Below are 16,105 nucleotides of genomic sequence, written 5' to 3' on the forward strand. Positions count from 1 at the left end.
TCTATACAAATATTTTTTTTTTTTGGTGATTCGCTCTATACAAATATACCCTAACATACATTTCTCCCTGTCCTCTTGTCCGTTTTTCATTGTGGAAAAATTTTTCTTCCCATCTCCAATTAACACGGACATTATTCTATTTAATAAAAACTATATTTGATGGACTTTTTTTATTTAAAAAAATAATTATGTTATTTTCCCATTATAAAATAAATAAAAAGAATGATAAAGTTTTGCATTTAAGTGCAATTTTTCGATGAAACGACTAAAATGACTTTTACAAGGTTTATGCTGGCTCAATTTAATTTTATTTAACTTAAAATTTAAACGAATTTAATTTTAGAGATAAAAATTTATCTATTTAAATGGGTAAGAATTTAGAATTTGTTATTTAAAATTTTAAAATTTTATTGGATCAATCTAAAATTGATTGCCTTGGTTGGGTTTATAATTTAGTTGGTAGCTGATTAAAAAAAATAAATAACCATGAAACAATCTAGACTCAGTTACTGTTTAATTTTTTTTTTTTTTGGTTGCCCACGGTATCCCCTAACCCGACAGGCTAAGGACTAATCCGTCGCGAACCACTCGACCAACCCAAGTTGGTTTACTGTTTAATTTTTTTTCCCTCTATTCTTGCTTCTTGGGCTTAAGCCTTTTGTATACCGGAAAAAAAATTCACCACCTCGTTTTTGTGGGCTAGAAGCATGAAGCCCTTTTCAAATTTTGGAATATTTCGGTGATTTGAGAATGGAGAACAAGACAGACACAAAAATTAATGGTTTTTTTTTTTTAATCTTGTTTTACTTTATTTTTCGCACAAATTTAAAATAAAAATAAAATAATAAAAAATATAATTATAAATAGTGATAATAAAAGAAAAAATAAAAAAATAAAATGTGTTTCCGTATTTTTGTATTTTTATTGACAGAAAAAATACAACATATACTAATTTGTCACAAAGATGCAAGCTAATCCAAATCCTAGAGAAAGTCACTTTTCTGCTATTAGCATTTAAGAAAGGGACAAGAAAGGAAGAGGGGCAAGAAACACAATTTTATATCTCAAATTCTCAATGTCCTATAAGTAAGACTGGCAATGAGTAGAGTAAGATAGGATTTGGACTCTACCCTAATTCTATTCGCGAGTTGAAAATTTTATTAAAATCCTACCCTACCCTACTCGTGAGTTGAGAATCTCTCAACCCTAACCCTACCCGCATCCTAAAGTTCTAAACCCTATCCTACCCTGCCCTACTCGCAGAAATATCAAATTTTTTCAAAGTAAATATAAAATTCAATCATTTCAAATTTTATACATATTAATAACATAAAAAATAAAAAACTAATGCTCTAAATTACTAAATTAACTAACTAGTTTAGTGGTTGTTCACTTATTGTAAGTCATTACACAAGAGAGGTTGTGGGTTCAACTTTCACTTCTTTTATTATATACTAATTTTTATAAAATATGTGTTATATATAAGGTGCGGGTAGGGTAGCCTACCCTACCCGAACGGGTTGGACCAGGTTGGATACCTGCGGGTAGGGTATGAATTGCCAGCCCTACCTATAAGACATAAAAATAGTTACACCGATTTACTTTATTTTCATATTTTAGAGAGTAAAAACTAGTTAAACCATTTTGATTTATTTTGGCATAGAAGGATATAAATTACCAGCCCTACCTATAAGATACAAAAATAGTTACACCGATTTGTTTTATTTTCATATTTTAGAGAGTAAAAACTAGTTAAACCATTTTGATTTATTTTGGCATAGAAGGATTTGTGTTTTCAATTTTAATATTTTTATTTTTAAAATTTTGTAAAAAAAAATAAAAAACAAAATTTATTATTTTTTATAAAATTCTGAGAATAAAAATTAATTAAAAAAAACAAAAAATAAAACTTAAATGAAACGCATTCTAAAATTGTATTGTTTCATTGTTTTGTTTCTTCTTCTTCAAAAAATCTAAAAAAAAAAAAAACATGAAAGCTAAATTTGGGTAATATCCAAATATTTGATTACATATTAGGACGACAAAAACCTAAACTAGGGTAATATCCAAATAGGACGACAAAAAAAGTCCACATCTGTTAAAAATGTTTGGTAACTCCCATCTTCCAAATCGAAGATGCCAATCTGAAAAGGGGGAGTAATGATTTCAAAGTACACTTCACGCATGTCATGCATGTCATCTGTAAAGTAGATTTGATTTCCTTTGCAATTTAAAAAATTGCTTGGCAGTAATTTAACAGAAGAATTGAATCCAATTACTAGTATGTAATTCCCCAAACTGTGTATTCTTGACCATGTTTTCTCATTTTTTCTCAATTCATAGATATCAAATTTGACAGTTTTGCACTCGCAGAACCGTTTTTGATTCTTCATGTAATACCTATATCTTACCCCTTTTACCAGCATCAATAAACTTCCATTATCACCTCCAATTAAATAGTAATAACAATTAAGTATTCCTACATTGGATGGAGGTGGTGTGGCTTCATGTTTTCCTCCCACTGGTCCTGACTTTGTTCTTGTATCAAATTCATATAGTTGGCCTTCACCGTCTACTACAAATATTTTCTCTTCAAAAAATATGACATCATGAACGTCGTATAGATCTCTTGTTGGAAATCTAATCCATCTCTTCTTCTTGGGCATGTAAAAGGCCAATTCTAGGAATAATCCATATATGACCACTGCTATAAAATCACTATCATTGTCATTGTTAGGAGCTGAATTTATAATAGCCTTCCAAATTTGGGTTTGATGCATGAAAATGGTATTTCTAGTGATCATGTCGCCCTTATAACCCAGAGTACATTCATCTCCATTAATATTAATTACATTTGGAAGAGTTGAAACTGGAGGAAGATCCAAGTGAACCTTTGTAAATGGATTTAGGATTCTTACAGTACCTTCATCTACCATTACAATGATCAACCATCCATGATAAGAACCACACATGATGTTGTCTTGCATATCTGGTAAAATGAGGTGGTAAATCGCCTTCTTTTCGAGACTACGAGCGTCAAGAATTCCTTCATCCTCGGGAGCACGAACTTCTTCTTCAAGAGCATGAGCTTCTTCTTCGAAAGATTCTTTAGCTGCACTGCCAGTGGATAGTACCAGCCACGGAACTTTGTTGCCATCAGGAATCTTTGGAAGTTTCAAGTTCCATTGCTTACAAACTAATCGAAGTTGAATGTAATTGTCATATGAATAGATCCGCTTAGTAATTTCGTTAAACAAATCTTGATGGATGTGTGACCATCGATCAAACTCAACCATTGCAAATTTCAGATGAGACGCAAACTGACTTACAGAATAAAGAAAAAGGCTACTCAAAAGACTTGGAAGGTTATTATATTTAAAGATGAGATAAGATAATATTTGACACGTTTAAAATTAATTTCTGGCCTAACTTTGATGGAAAAAGATAATACAATTTAATCCATTATATAAGTTGAATTTTAATTATTAAAAAATATTTTTAAAAAATATATTTTAAATATTTTTATTTGAGTGATTTTTTAAGATTAATTATGATTACTTAGTTATTTTGTATTTCAAAATTTAAACTAATTTTTCAGTTTTCATGAAGATATAAAGACCTTTTTAATTGATATCATTTTGTCAATAGTATAACAATGTATAACTCAATAATATTCACTAGAAAATAAAAGCCGATTTCAGTTTTTATATATAATTAAGAATCACACTATTTAGAGAGTATAGAATATATGATTTAGTTACTGTTTAATGTTTTTTTTCACCTCCATTATTGGGCTTAAGCTTTTTGTATACTGGAAAAAAGAAATTTACCACCTCATTTTTGTGGGCTAGAAGCACGAAATCCCTTTCAAATTTTGGAATATTTCGGTGGTTTGAGAACTAAGACTCCTGAACAAAAAAAAGAACGAAAACAGAACATAAAAATTAGTGTTTTTTTATTTTATTTAGTGATAAATTAATTATAAAACAGAATAAATAATAAAAAATATAATTATAAATAATGATAATAAAAAAAATAAAATATGATTTCGTATTTTTGTATTTTTATTGACAGAAAAAATATAAAATACACAAATTTGATATCACAAAATACGATATTAATGTCTATGCTGTCAAACACAATTTTATATCTTTATGTTTATAGTTTGATGTCCTATTTTTGTAAACAAAGCTACTTACAAGACACAAAAATAGTTATACCGATTTCCTTTATTTTCATATCTTAGAGATAGTGAAAACTATTTAAACCATTCTGATTTATTTTCGCACAGATTTGTGTTTTCATTTGGAAAAAAAAATATAAATAAAAAACAAAATTTTATTATTTTTAATATTGATCCGTCACCTTATAACTCGGTCTTTATTATACATTATGAGTTTTAACTCAGCGTTAACTATCATTCATTCTTTACTTGTAACCGACACCTTTATTACCGATTTAATAACCATCATTTCCATCTTAATGACCAAACAGTCATAACATGAATATCATTTATCAATTTTATACCTATAAAAGACATTAATTTCTATATCTCTATAGAGACGACCCATGATAACTTCTATTTCATATCTTACATTCTATATTCATAGAATTATTATAAACACAACACATGATAAGTTCAATTTTCATGTCTTACATTTTATATTCATAGAATTATTATAAGGACACACATGTGATAAGTTCTATTTCATGTCTAACATATTCTATATTCATAGAATTATTATATACCTCTTAAACACTTATTGACTTGAGTGTCGAAGTGTCTTTTGCAGGTACCCACCTCCTTGTTCTCTCCTCGCCGACGTATAACTCATATTGACAGAGAGCTTACAAGTATTCACCGATGGATAAGCTATACACCGGCCAACCTCTACAAGAATAATTAGAGTCCACCGTGGGCTGGTAAACTAATTTCATGCTCCACCGAATAGATTCAAAGAATTTGAATTATATTCAAATACTTGAATCAATTTTCAAATAATATTTATATATTTTAGCAATTTATGTGTTCTATTTTTTTTTTTATTTGTCAACCTCTATTCAAAGCTCAGTTTAATAAGGCCAAATAATATTCATTGAGGATTTTACAAACAATTCATTTAGAATAATGAAATGACTATTGACACTGATATTTAATTTGTTATACTTTTTATCAAATAATTCGAAACCTAAAAATATGCACTTTAAACTCCTGAAAATTTAAATAAATCTATGTCACCTACAAAAAAAATTTTAATTTCATACTTTTTAATTACTTGCCATATTCTATCTTTTTTATTCTTGACCAAAAGCGGAAAGAGTACAAAATCTACTATATAGTCGCTTATAATTTTGTTTTCAGCTATTAGGATCATCTACTACACAGCAGCCTCATCTCTATATTTTTCTTATCTATTGTTATGAGAGTGTTGATAAAACCTCTCCCTTCATATCATTGTCATTTTAAATCCAAACGTATTATGATTCATTATTTACATTAGCTATTCTTATCTATGTGTTACACTTGTCGAACATATTTTGCTCTCTATACTCCGGTTGCGCAAAAACTTCTTTATACTCAAAATATTATTCCTGAATACTCCAGTTGCGCAAAGACTTCTTTATACTCAAAGCACTTTATTTATCATACAAAGGACATAAAAAACATGCACATACTAATGATAGAGTGAACAAACTCCATATAACTTTAAAATGTGACAAGATAAAAATTTTATTAATAATTTTGATTTTTTAAATATTTTGACAATCCAATAAATATCTAAATATATATTTTTTATTAGTTTAATCTTCATTATTATTTTATTTTTTTTCTATCTCATGGGCATGTAAGTTTTAATTTATTAGTTTTTTATATGTCTTTTATTTTTTGAATTATTTTATTTTATTAGGTATTTTAATTTATTTTATTGTTTTTTTCTTTTACTTTAAAAATTTTAGAGTCTAAAGAACTCTTGTTCAAACGATTCAAACTATATGATTAAAAAGTGGTTTAAGAGAATAAATTTAAATTGAATAATTTAACATTTATTAATGAATAACTATTAGAAGAAAAAAATTATTGCATAAATAACAGAAATAAGTTGATAATATATAGGCTAATTTAGAAAACAAAAAAAAAGTAAAATAATAACAAAAATTAATTTTAATTTTTAGGATAAATCATTAGATAATTTAAATAATACTTATTATATAGAAAGTTAAAAATATTTTTACCTTTGGGATTTTTTCAATAATAAAATAAAAAAAATTCATATTTTTCTAAAATACGATTTTTTTTTTTTTTTTTTTGCATTTAAGTAAGTTTGCCGGACCCCGACAAACTCTATAAAAATTGGCAAGTTTGAATTTCGCGTTTTTAATCCATTATCATCATCTCCAAATAGTATATAGATCTACAAACAGTATATAGGAGTACAGAAAAAAACACAGACAACAAGCATGGCTTCGTTAAGAATTTTTTTTAATTATAAATTAAAAAAAAAGCCATATTTAACAATGACAAGTATTGTTATCGTCTCTAAAAATACATAGGTACACCGGAATAAGCCATATTTAACAAGGATTTTTTTAATTATAAATTAAAAAAATAATTATTTCCCAAAAATAACAAGGAACTTTCCAATTTGATATATTTGAAGTGGATTATTTTTGAAAAATAGTTATTTTTTTAATTTATAATTAAAAGAATTCTTGTTAAATATGGCTTATTCCGGTGTATCTATGTATTTTTAGAGACGATAACAATACTTGCCAGTGTTAAATATGGCTTATTTTTTTTAATTGAGAGAAAGATGAAATTTTTCTATTTATCTTTATGTATTGTTTCGCTTTAAGTAACTATTTTATAGCGATAATATTCAAATGCAGATAACAATAATTGTTTTTTGTCCAAGGTACTATATTAAAGTGCGACTTCAATTTATAATTATTAATTAAAAAACTTACGATGATGTATTTTTATTTTTTTATTATTTAGTTAAAAATAATATATTTTGATATTTTTTTTAGAATTATTGACATCAAATTTTGATAATATAGCAAAAATTTTGAATGTTTTTTATCGGTTTTTTTACCTAAATACGCATTTAAAAAATATTAATTCCCAAAATGCGTATGGCTGGAACTCTTTCTGAAAATGCACATTTCCATTTCTTGCCCTGTGCCCATGAAATGGATTTCAATACCATTTCACTCCAGGTGCCCACGAAATGGGCAATTCATGTCAGGGCCAGCACCCGCGAAATGGCTATCCCATTTCCATGGTGGCAGCAGCGAAATGGAAGGAACAACTATGGGCGGGCAGGCACGAAATGGGTGTACTGCTGAGTTGACACTCCATAGCTCTTCTTAGATACGGCTCAAGCATCTGTCTCCTAATCTCCATACTCGGATCTGCTTCGTCTACAGAGAAAACATCGACCAGCGTGCCATGCGAAGTCAATACACGTGCCGGCTGAAATTGAAATAGATCAAAACACAATTATTTAGTTTACAACAATTTTTTTTATCATTAACAAATTTTTATTTATTTATTAAAAAAAACTCACCTTAACATGTAAATGAGCAAAAATGTGAAATTCATCTAACCTATTAAAGTTTTCTTCCACATTAATTCCACTTTCACTCATTTTTTTTAATAATAAAAATTATTTCTCCAGCACAAAATTTTTTTTTCATCCCACCAACAAATAAAATTATCTCATACAACCCACTACTTCTCTTCTCTTTTTTACCTTCGAATTGGTCCCCTCCCCTCTCTTCACCTCCTTTTATATTGCTTTACACTCACAAGACAACAATAAATTGCCTCCCAATCACCCAATGCATGCTCGTACGGGAATCCTAAACACTGAGATTTGCTGCTTTGACTGACCCCCTCCCCATTTCGTGCCTGCCACATGTGAGGATGGCCATTTCGTGTGTGCCTCCCATGAAGTGCCCAACTCGTGGATGTCATATGTGAGTTGGGTCATTTCGTGTGTGCTATAAGAGAGATGATGCATTTCGTGTGTGTCATGAGTGACATGGTTAATTTCGTGTGTGCTATAGGTGATATGATGTATTTTGTGTGTGCCATGTGTGAGGTGATCCATTTCGTTGTTGAAACAAATGAAATGGTTTGTGTCAGTGGCCAGAACCTATTTCGTGGACACCCCCTTGATATGTATCCTATTTCCATTTTGTGTGTGATTCTTGCGAGTTGGCAGTGCGCATTTTCAGAAACATTTTCAGCCATGCGCATTTTGGGAATTAAAGTTATTTGAATGCGCATTTACGTAAAAAAGTTGTTTTTTATCTTAAATTTCTTCTTAATCAAATAAAATAAGACAACTAATACGCACATCAAGAAAAAAATTATAATTTTTATACATATAGATATTTAAAAGACACAAAAATAATTCTTTTAACAAAACTTCAACAACTCAAAAAAGTTAACAGAATAGTTTGTTATAAAACAAAGTGATAGACAAAATTAAAAATTGTGATAATAATATTTGGTGATAATTAATAACCATCGGGTGAAGAAATTTTGGAAGAAAAAAAAGACAAAAAAAGAGAACCATACAATATCACAGTGGTGTTGAGACAATAATAAAAATATAAATTAATAATTTTAAAAAATAATAAGATTAAAGATAATTTTAAAAATTGAATAATAAACTTAAAAAAATTTTATCAATTAGAATTATGCATAAAAATAAAAAAATACTTTAAATATCATTTTTTATCTCTGATTCAAATTAAATACTATTAAAAATAAATAAATAAATCTAATAACATTTATAAATAATTTATTTGTAAATAATATTTTTTAATCTTTATTTTGATTTTTTTTACACATACTAATAACATAATAAATTTTTTAATTTTTTATTTAATTTAAATTTATAAATCTTATATATTCTAAAAGTTAAATAATTTCAAAAAATATTTTTGTTTTTAAATTTTTTATTTTTAATATCTAAATAATTTTATTAAATTTAAAATTTTAACAATAAAAATATAAAAATTAATTTCTTAAAAGTAATAGAAAAGCGGCTAATGCCTGTTGAGCCGCTAGTTGATATAATTTGATTCGATTCATACATTAATAGAATCAGATTATGAATTTTAAGTAAGTATCACATATTTATGGATCCGTAAAAAATAAATAAATAAATAAATTTTTATATTTTTCAACTAATAATTATCATATATGTTATATTATTTAAGATAAGTATATTTAATAATATTTTAGAAATAAATATATTTAAAAGAATAAAAAATAATTTAATAAAAATAAAAATTTTAAAATATTTTTATATTTTACAAATATATCTGATATCCAATCTAAAAATGTGCAGATCATTTTGGATTCAAAATAAAAAATGTTGATATTGGATCTTAATTTTAGTATTGATCGAATTAAGATTTTAGTCATGTCCTATCCAGATTCATCTCTACTCTAACTGTGGTTTCTATTTTTTATAGAAAAAGCCTAAAAAACTAACTAGTGGTATAACTAACTAGCACTATAAAAAATGTTGAGTAGCATCAAAATTATCATTGGAAATCCAATAGTAAAATGTTTACTATGTATTTATCTGATGGAATAACCAGTAATATATTACCAGATTTTTTTGTGTTTTTTGACATTTAACATATTAAATTTGAGGAGTATAAAAATTAATTTAAAAATTATATTTTTTCTAGTATGATTTATAAATAAGAAAAAAAATTAAAATTAAAATTTTCAAAGATATTAAAATAATCATTTTTAATTATTTTAAAACAAGAGAAAAATAAAATATAATTCCTAGCCTTTCAATCTCAAATACAAAACCGTAGTATGGGTGTTGCTGGTGGCATCTGTTGGGTGACAGGTGATTGTGACTCTCTACCATCTTCGACTCTGCCAATGGCTTCAACCGTCTTCACCTCCCCTTCACGCTCTTCTTCTTCTTCTTCTTCTTCTTTTCTGTTCCCGTCGAATTTTCCCTAATCCCCCAAACTAACATCTCTCTCCCGTTCACTAAAATCAAAGCCCTCTTTCAACTCTTTTTCCCCCACATAGATGACGCTTCAATGTCATTTCCATGGCTCCCCCAAGCCGGTGGCAAAGCCAAGAAAGGTAACATACTACCTTCAATTTCGTTTCCACTAAGGGGAATTCTCTCATTATATATATAAAATTGTTGCAAGTGGTTGTGATATTCCTTCCCTTTTTTATGATGGGTTTTCTCTATTTTTTGTTTGAGAGAGATCCAAAATCCTGTGAGTCAGGCACTCTATAATCCTCGACTCTTCTGCTGCCTCCAGAGCTACTGTCAATCCAATGTGCTCGAAGCCTACACCCGCCTTCGAAAAGTCGCGAAGTAACCCTTCCTTACCTAATTCCTTCGTTTCTTTATTCAAATTTTTATCTCATTGAATTAATTTATTGATATGTGTTGTAGTGCGTTGATATAGGAGTTTTGAAATTGGGAATCTGCCTGGCCTATGGATGCTTTGTATGCCATTGTTTATGATATTAGGCTTCTTGCTGAGAAGGTATGGATTCCCATTTCATTCTTTTTCTTCTGGAAGTTTATTGTGAGGTTTTGTGCCATGGTAGTCTCATAGAGAGTTAGCTTGAAATGGGAAATTGCCGGAGCTGGTTCGTTTCTTATAAAACTATTTGGTGTTCTTGCGGTATGTAATCTTCTACATAATGGTTACTGTTTCTACTTTTGGTTCTTGATTTAAAAAAAAAAGAAGATGAAGAATATTTTGGAATTCAAAACTTAGTTCATGAAAGTGAGGTTTTTTTGAAAGGAAAATTTAGCTACTTTCTTTATAATAATAACATTTTGTGTAAGGGAATTGGAAATAACTATGCATTGAATTTCAATTCTAACAGAGGCTATAATGTTATAGGAGCCTTTTATATTTATAAATTATAATCAGAATTACAAGTAGGATTATCTATTGTAAGACCTTGGTAAATGCTTATTGTGGATGAGAGCACCATGAATTTAGGTTTGTTGGACATTGATGGTGAGTTAGTTCATTATTTATTAAGTTTTGTTTTAGGAGGTCTTGGTTTTTTTCTCTTTTTTTGAAATAGGCCAATAAGATTATAATAGATTAAGTCCTTTAAGCTATCGTGGAGCTAATGAAAATTAAATGTGATTATTATGTTGAAATTATGCCTTTTAAATATTTTCTTTGGTTTAGAGAATGTATCCATTTATTTTAAATTTGGATGATTGAAGAAAACAATAAAAGTGACTTCGTAAATTTAGGTCTTAGGGTTTTTCCCTGTAGAGTTTCAATTTTTATTGTGTTATGAATTCTCTTAATTGATCGTCTTTGCTGTGGGCAAGTGTTCTTTTACTTGATAATTGATGAGGATAACATTTGATCTAATCAATAACAATTGATTAAAATTGCATCTTAGGTTCTGCCAGAGCTGTTAACTAAAAGCTAATCCCTAAAAGCTATGAAGTACAATTTCATAAAGTAGTTTAGTTATAAATGATCTTAATTAGTTTATTGTTTGCTCCTGTTAGTTGTCTATCGCTATGTTATTGTGCTATAACTTTATTGCAATTTACTTGATTTGGATCTTTTTCCCCTTCACAAAATTGAGAAAGTATAAATAAGCTTTAGGCAAAGTGAGTAGGTGAGTTAAGGAGAGTAGGCGAGTCTATGGGAGTGGGTGATATACATTTCTAAAATAATCATATCTCTTGACTATATTGTTGAATCCTAATATTCCAGCAAATAACTACTCTATTGTATACCAAAAATAGTCATCGACAGTTACTAGGTTATAGCCAACGTTATAAACTTAGTTTCTTTGTTTTTCAATTCATTGTGCTACTTTCTCTTCTTTTTGTTCTCTTTGTGTTCCCTTTAGTGGGTGAGAGATTTTAGGAAGAATTCATGCTGTAATAGTATAGTAGATAGAAATGTTTGACTGAGAAAAGAGTTGGACCATCGTAAATATAATCATTTCTCCTAACAAATTTTTTCATTGTGATGGAACTGTTCTTCCGCCTTTTTTTTTTCCAATAAACTATGTATAGAATTAGTATTGGTTGAATTCTTCATTTTTGGTATGATCCATAGTTAAATTATATTTTAATATAGAAATACATCTGTTTTTTTTTTTCAATTAGTTTTATTAACTAGCATTGCTTTGGTTCTTCACTGATCTATACAAATTAATTTGCTTCAATTAATTGTCAATGTCATCACGTCGTGTGCAAAAGAAACAGGTTCAATGAAGTTTAAATTTGTGCCATGTAAATTATATTGTATTTAATTTAAACACTTGTATGCTTATAATCCTTAATCACTGCTTCTATCTTAATTTTTATTTACTAAGCAAATTTAGCAACATGATTTTTTATGTTAATCGGTTTTAAAGTTTTATGTCATCTATATTTAAATTCAGAATAAAAACCATAATCAAATATCAAAATTTTTAATCTTAATCAAATAAAATTCGGTATCTTAAATTGAAATAAGTTAAAATAGTTCGGATGTTTTTTTATGTGATTCATCTAATAAATATGACAAGTTAAATTTGTATAATTTATAAGTTGGGAATTAATTCATTGAAATATTCTTTTAGTTTTTTTCTTTTAATTATATTATTGGAATTAACATTCGTCTTTTTAATTTTATGTAAACTTATGACTTTAGTAATTAGGTATTTAAAATGTAGGGTTTATGTCTATGGTTTAGGTTTTAGGGGTATAGGTTTATGATTTTATAGTTTTGGGTTTTATTTTTTCTGGAAACTCATGTTAAATTGGATTTAAATCTATTTGCCGTGAAACGTTCGTGCTTTTCCGATATTTTGTGTATCGATTTGTACCTGTATTTGTGCATGTGGTTGTGATATTCTTTTCCCTTTCTTATGATGGGGTTTTCTCCATTTTGCGTTTTAGAAAGATTCATATGCAGAAATTGCTGGATATTCTACATATGCTACCCAAAACAAATGCTTGGTGATTATAGAAGGCACATAATGATCTATCAAATCCAGTAAGGTACTCGACCATTGCTTAAAAAACAGCAGTATTTGCTACAAATTAAATTCTTTGTGCAGTTTGTAATTAACAGTGGCTTTTCTGCAAGACATAACTTTTTCGTAGAAGCAGGCCCAGCGTCTGGACGAAAAAAATACTTTAACAGCTGATACTTTGTTCTTTCAATTAAGCAACTCGAATTTTGTTTTCATTATAATCAATTTTAAACTTTGGAAAATCTTCATGAAAGAACCAAATGTTAGCATGTTTCATAGAAATCAGGGCATTGTTGGTTGAAATTATTTGGTCTGTTTTCTTTGGTTTCTGCTATGTGCTGTGATACGTTAAGAAGTGAGATAGATTAATGATAACCGATTAATGATGGTACACCTGTTTAGGATTTTTTAAATTGTACCATAAAATTTCTGTCCCTTGCTTATCATGTTACGCTGAATACGTCGTGCTCAATTTTCTTCTTTCATTGGAACATTTCAATTTTCTTAAATATTGATCAATGTCCCGCATCAATGTCCCGGGATAACAAACAGAACCATTTGATTATGAAAATCAGACATCTCTTTTTATGTTCTTTTCAGGTTTTTATGATTGTTGTTACTAATGGGAGCAGATTTCCGGGACTTGGAGGTCTTGGAGTTCATGGAACTGGCATTGCCATTAGGAAGCTTGATATGTATGTTGCAGCTGTTGTGATAAGTCCTCATATGATATAATGTTGCATATCACAAGTAAGATTGCATATTATGTGATCACATGAGTTTTCGTTTGTGGGACATTGTTGGTGAGTTATTTCACTATTTATCAAAATTTTTTTTTTTTTGGGATGTTCTTGGTTTTTCTCCTTTTTTTAAATAGGCTAATAATATTACAATAGATCAATACCTTTAAGCTACCGTGTAAATAATGGAAATTAAATATGATTATTATGTTTAATTATGAGTTTTAATAGTATAGTATGTATAAGTAACCACTGAGAAGATAGTTGGGGTATCGGAGATTTAATGATATCTCTTAACAATTTTTTTTAATTATTGTGGAACTGTTCTTCCTCTTATTTTTTGGAATAAACTATGTATATAATTAGTATTGGTTGAGTTCTTTGTTCTTGATTTATTCATTCTTTACTGAAAGGTTTTTTTTTTTTTTTTTTTTTTTTTTTTAAAATATATATTCTGAGTGTGGTATTGTTCTTGCTATTGCTGTAAGATAAGTATTATTGTTGACAGACGATAAATTCCTTTGTTCGATTTTGGACTTGATTATTATGCACTTAGAATATTTATGTTTTGCAATATGGGTGACTGACTGATTCGAATCTTTTAATTTTTTGTTTCTTTCTTTAATATATATACTTAAATGTATTTAAATTTTTAATAGTAAAAAAGTTTTTTATAATGTTGTTGAACAATAAAATGAAAGAATGAATAATTATCTGTTTAATTTTTTTTTGGTGTCTATTATTTGTTTAATTAATATATCAAGTTTAGTACTTAATACAAAAAATAAAAGAATGAATAATTATTTTTAGTCACAGTAAAAATTTCACTTCCTACTGACACCATTCGACTGCCATGAACCTTAGTGGTATGGTAAGAGATATAATTAAAATTTTAATATCATTGATATTTATTTATAGGTTAAGTAATTTGTTAAACTAAAGCTTTCTGTTAATTTATTTATATGTTTTAATGTTGATATTTAAGTGCATGATTCAACCCTCCAAAAAAACGGCCGTGTTACTTGCTGAGTTGGTGAGAAGTTTGTTTTAAGAATGGATGATTAAGCTATAGTTACGTTAGGAAGTGGAAGGATTAAGACTGATTAGGATTAAGACTGGTTTTAACTTATGAAGTTATGTTTGGAAAAAAGCTTCTTTGGTCATGAAAAATGGTCCATTGGTAGCATTGTTATTATAAAGTTATTGTGTTATAATTATGTGGAGGAAATTTTATATAAGTAATTTAGTACCTCAACAATCTATCTATTTACAAAAGTTGCTGGAGATGATTTTTTAATGATAAAAAGCATAGTCAATTTTAAATCATATCAATGATTAAATAATAAATAGGCAAAGAGGAAAACTAATCTTTAGGCTTCTTTTGGTAAATTTTTATGAAAATTCTTTAAGTGATCTTATTTTTTAAAAAAAATAAAAATAATTTTATGAATTTTTGATATTTTATGTAAAAATATTTTTTAATTTAACAATTATATTTTGATACAATAATATAAAATATTTATTTATTTATTTATTTATTATATTAAAAATATTTTTTTAAGTAAAATAAAAAAAATAAATTATAACTTTTAAAAGAGATATTTTTAAATTTTTTAGTATTTTTATTTTTACTATTAAAATTTTGTTAAACACACTAAAAGATAACATAGAAAATTTTTCTAATTACTTAATGGCATACAAATAAACTCATTATAACGAGTAACAATTTGTTAATCTTTTATAATTTTTTTAAATAAATGCTGGCTTTCCGAAATGTCCCTTTAACTTTTGTATCCTTCATAATTGGGCTAGTATATTAGGATTATGATGATGGATAATTATTTCTTTTGCTAACCAATTTTTTTTTAGCAAAAATAAAAACAGATATTTCCTGACGAACTCAATTTTAAATTTTACATGCATTAAACTAGAGACAAAAGCGTGTGAATCCACAAAAAATAAATAAATAAAAATAAAAAGCAGATAAAAATAATATTTATAACAATGTACATATGACTATTACAACGTTTCAAAGATAGAATTAACTTTTAATTTATTTCATACATTAGGGATGTAAAAATAACCTGATTAATAAAACCAACAAACAAATGAAAAGCAACCAATAAAAAAATAGATCTTCTTATATTCTCTCATGTTAACAACAACAACAATAACAAAGTCTTGTCTCACTAAGTGGGGTCGGCTACATGAATCAAATGACGACATTGTGCTCTGTCATGTATCATGTCTACAGAGAGACTATTTACATGTAGATCTCGTTTGACCACCTCATAGATGGTTTTCTTAGGTCTTCCTCTGCCTTTCGCCCCTTATCCATCTTCCATCT

At 27.7% G+C, this 16,105-nt stretch overlaps 2 protein-coding genes across 9 annotated transcripts; one reads left to right on the forward strand and one right to left on the reverse strand.

Moving 5' to 3' along the window:
• Positions 1-2,054: 2,054 nt before the first annotated feature.
• On the reverse strand, positions 2,055-3,296 carry LOC107637184 (F-box protein SKIP23-like). Its single transcript, XM_016340622.1, has one exon. It carries the CDS (start codon positions 3,294-3,296, stop codon positions 2,055-2,057), a length of 1,242 nt encoding a protein of 413 aa, XP_016196108.1.
• Positions 3,297-9,843: 6,547 nt separating this feature from the next.
• On the forward strand, positions 9,844-13,976 carry LOC107635169 (uncharacterized). 8 transcript variants are annotated; one of them, XR_002361905.2, is made up of 5 exons: positions 9,844-10,132; positions 10,264-10,376; positions 10,458-10,551; positions 12,942-13,043; positions 13,619-13,976. XR_002361905.2 is itself a non-coding variant. In XM_016338553.3 (5 exons), exons 1-5 carry the CDS (start codon positions 10,076-10,078, stop codon positions 13,626-13,628), a joined length of 297 nt encoding a protein of 98 aa, XP_016194039.1. In that variant the 5' UTR covers positions 9,844-10,075; the 3' UTR covers positions 13,629-13,976. The 8 variants fall into 8 exon arrangements, 1 of the variants encoding a protein (XP_016194039.1); XR_015880565.1 differs by having other exon boundaries at positions 10,471-10,551; XR_002361909.2 differs by having other exon boundaries at positions 10,321-10,376.
• The last annotated feature ends 2,129 nt before the right edge of the window (positions 13,977-16,105 follow it).

This window comes from Arachis ipaensis, chromosome B4 (genome assembly GCF_059453495.1).
Source record: "Arachis ipaensis isolate K30076 ecotype BB chromosome B4, ASM5945349v1, whole genome shotgun sequence".
Lineage (NCBI taxonomy): Eukaryota > Viridiplantae > Streptophyta > Magnoliopsida > Fabales > Fabaceae > Arachis > Arachis ipaensis.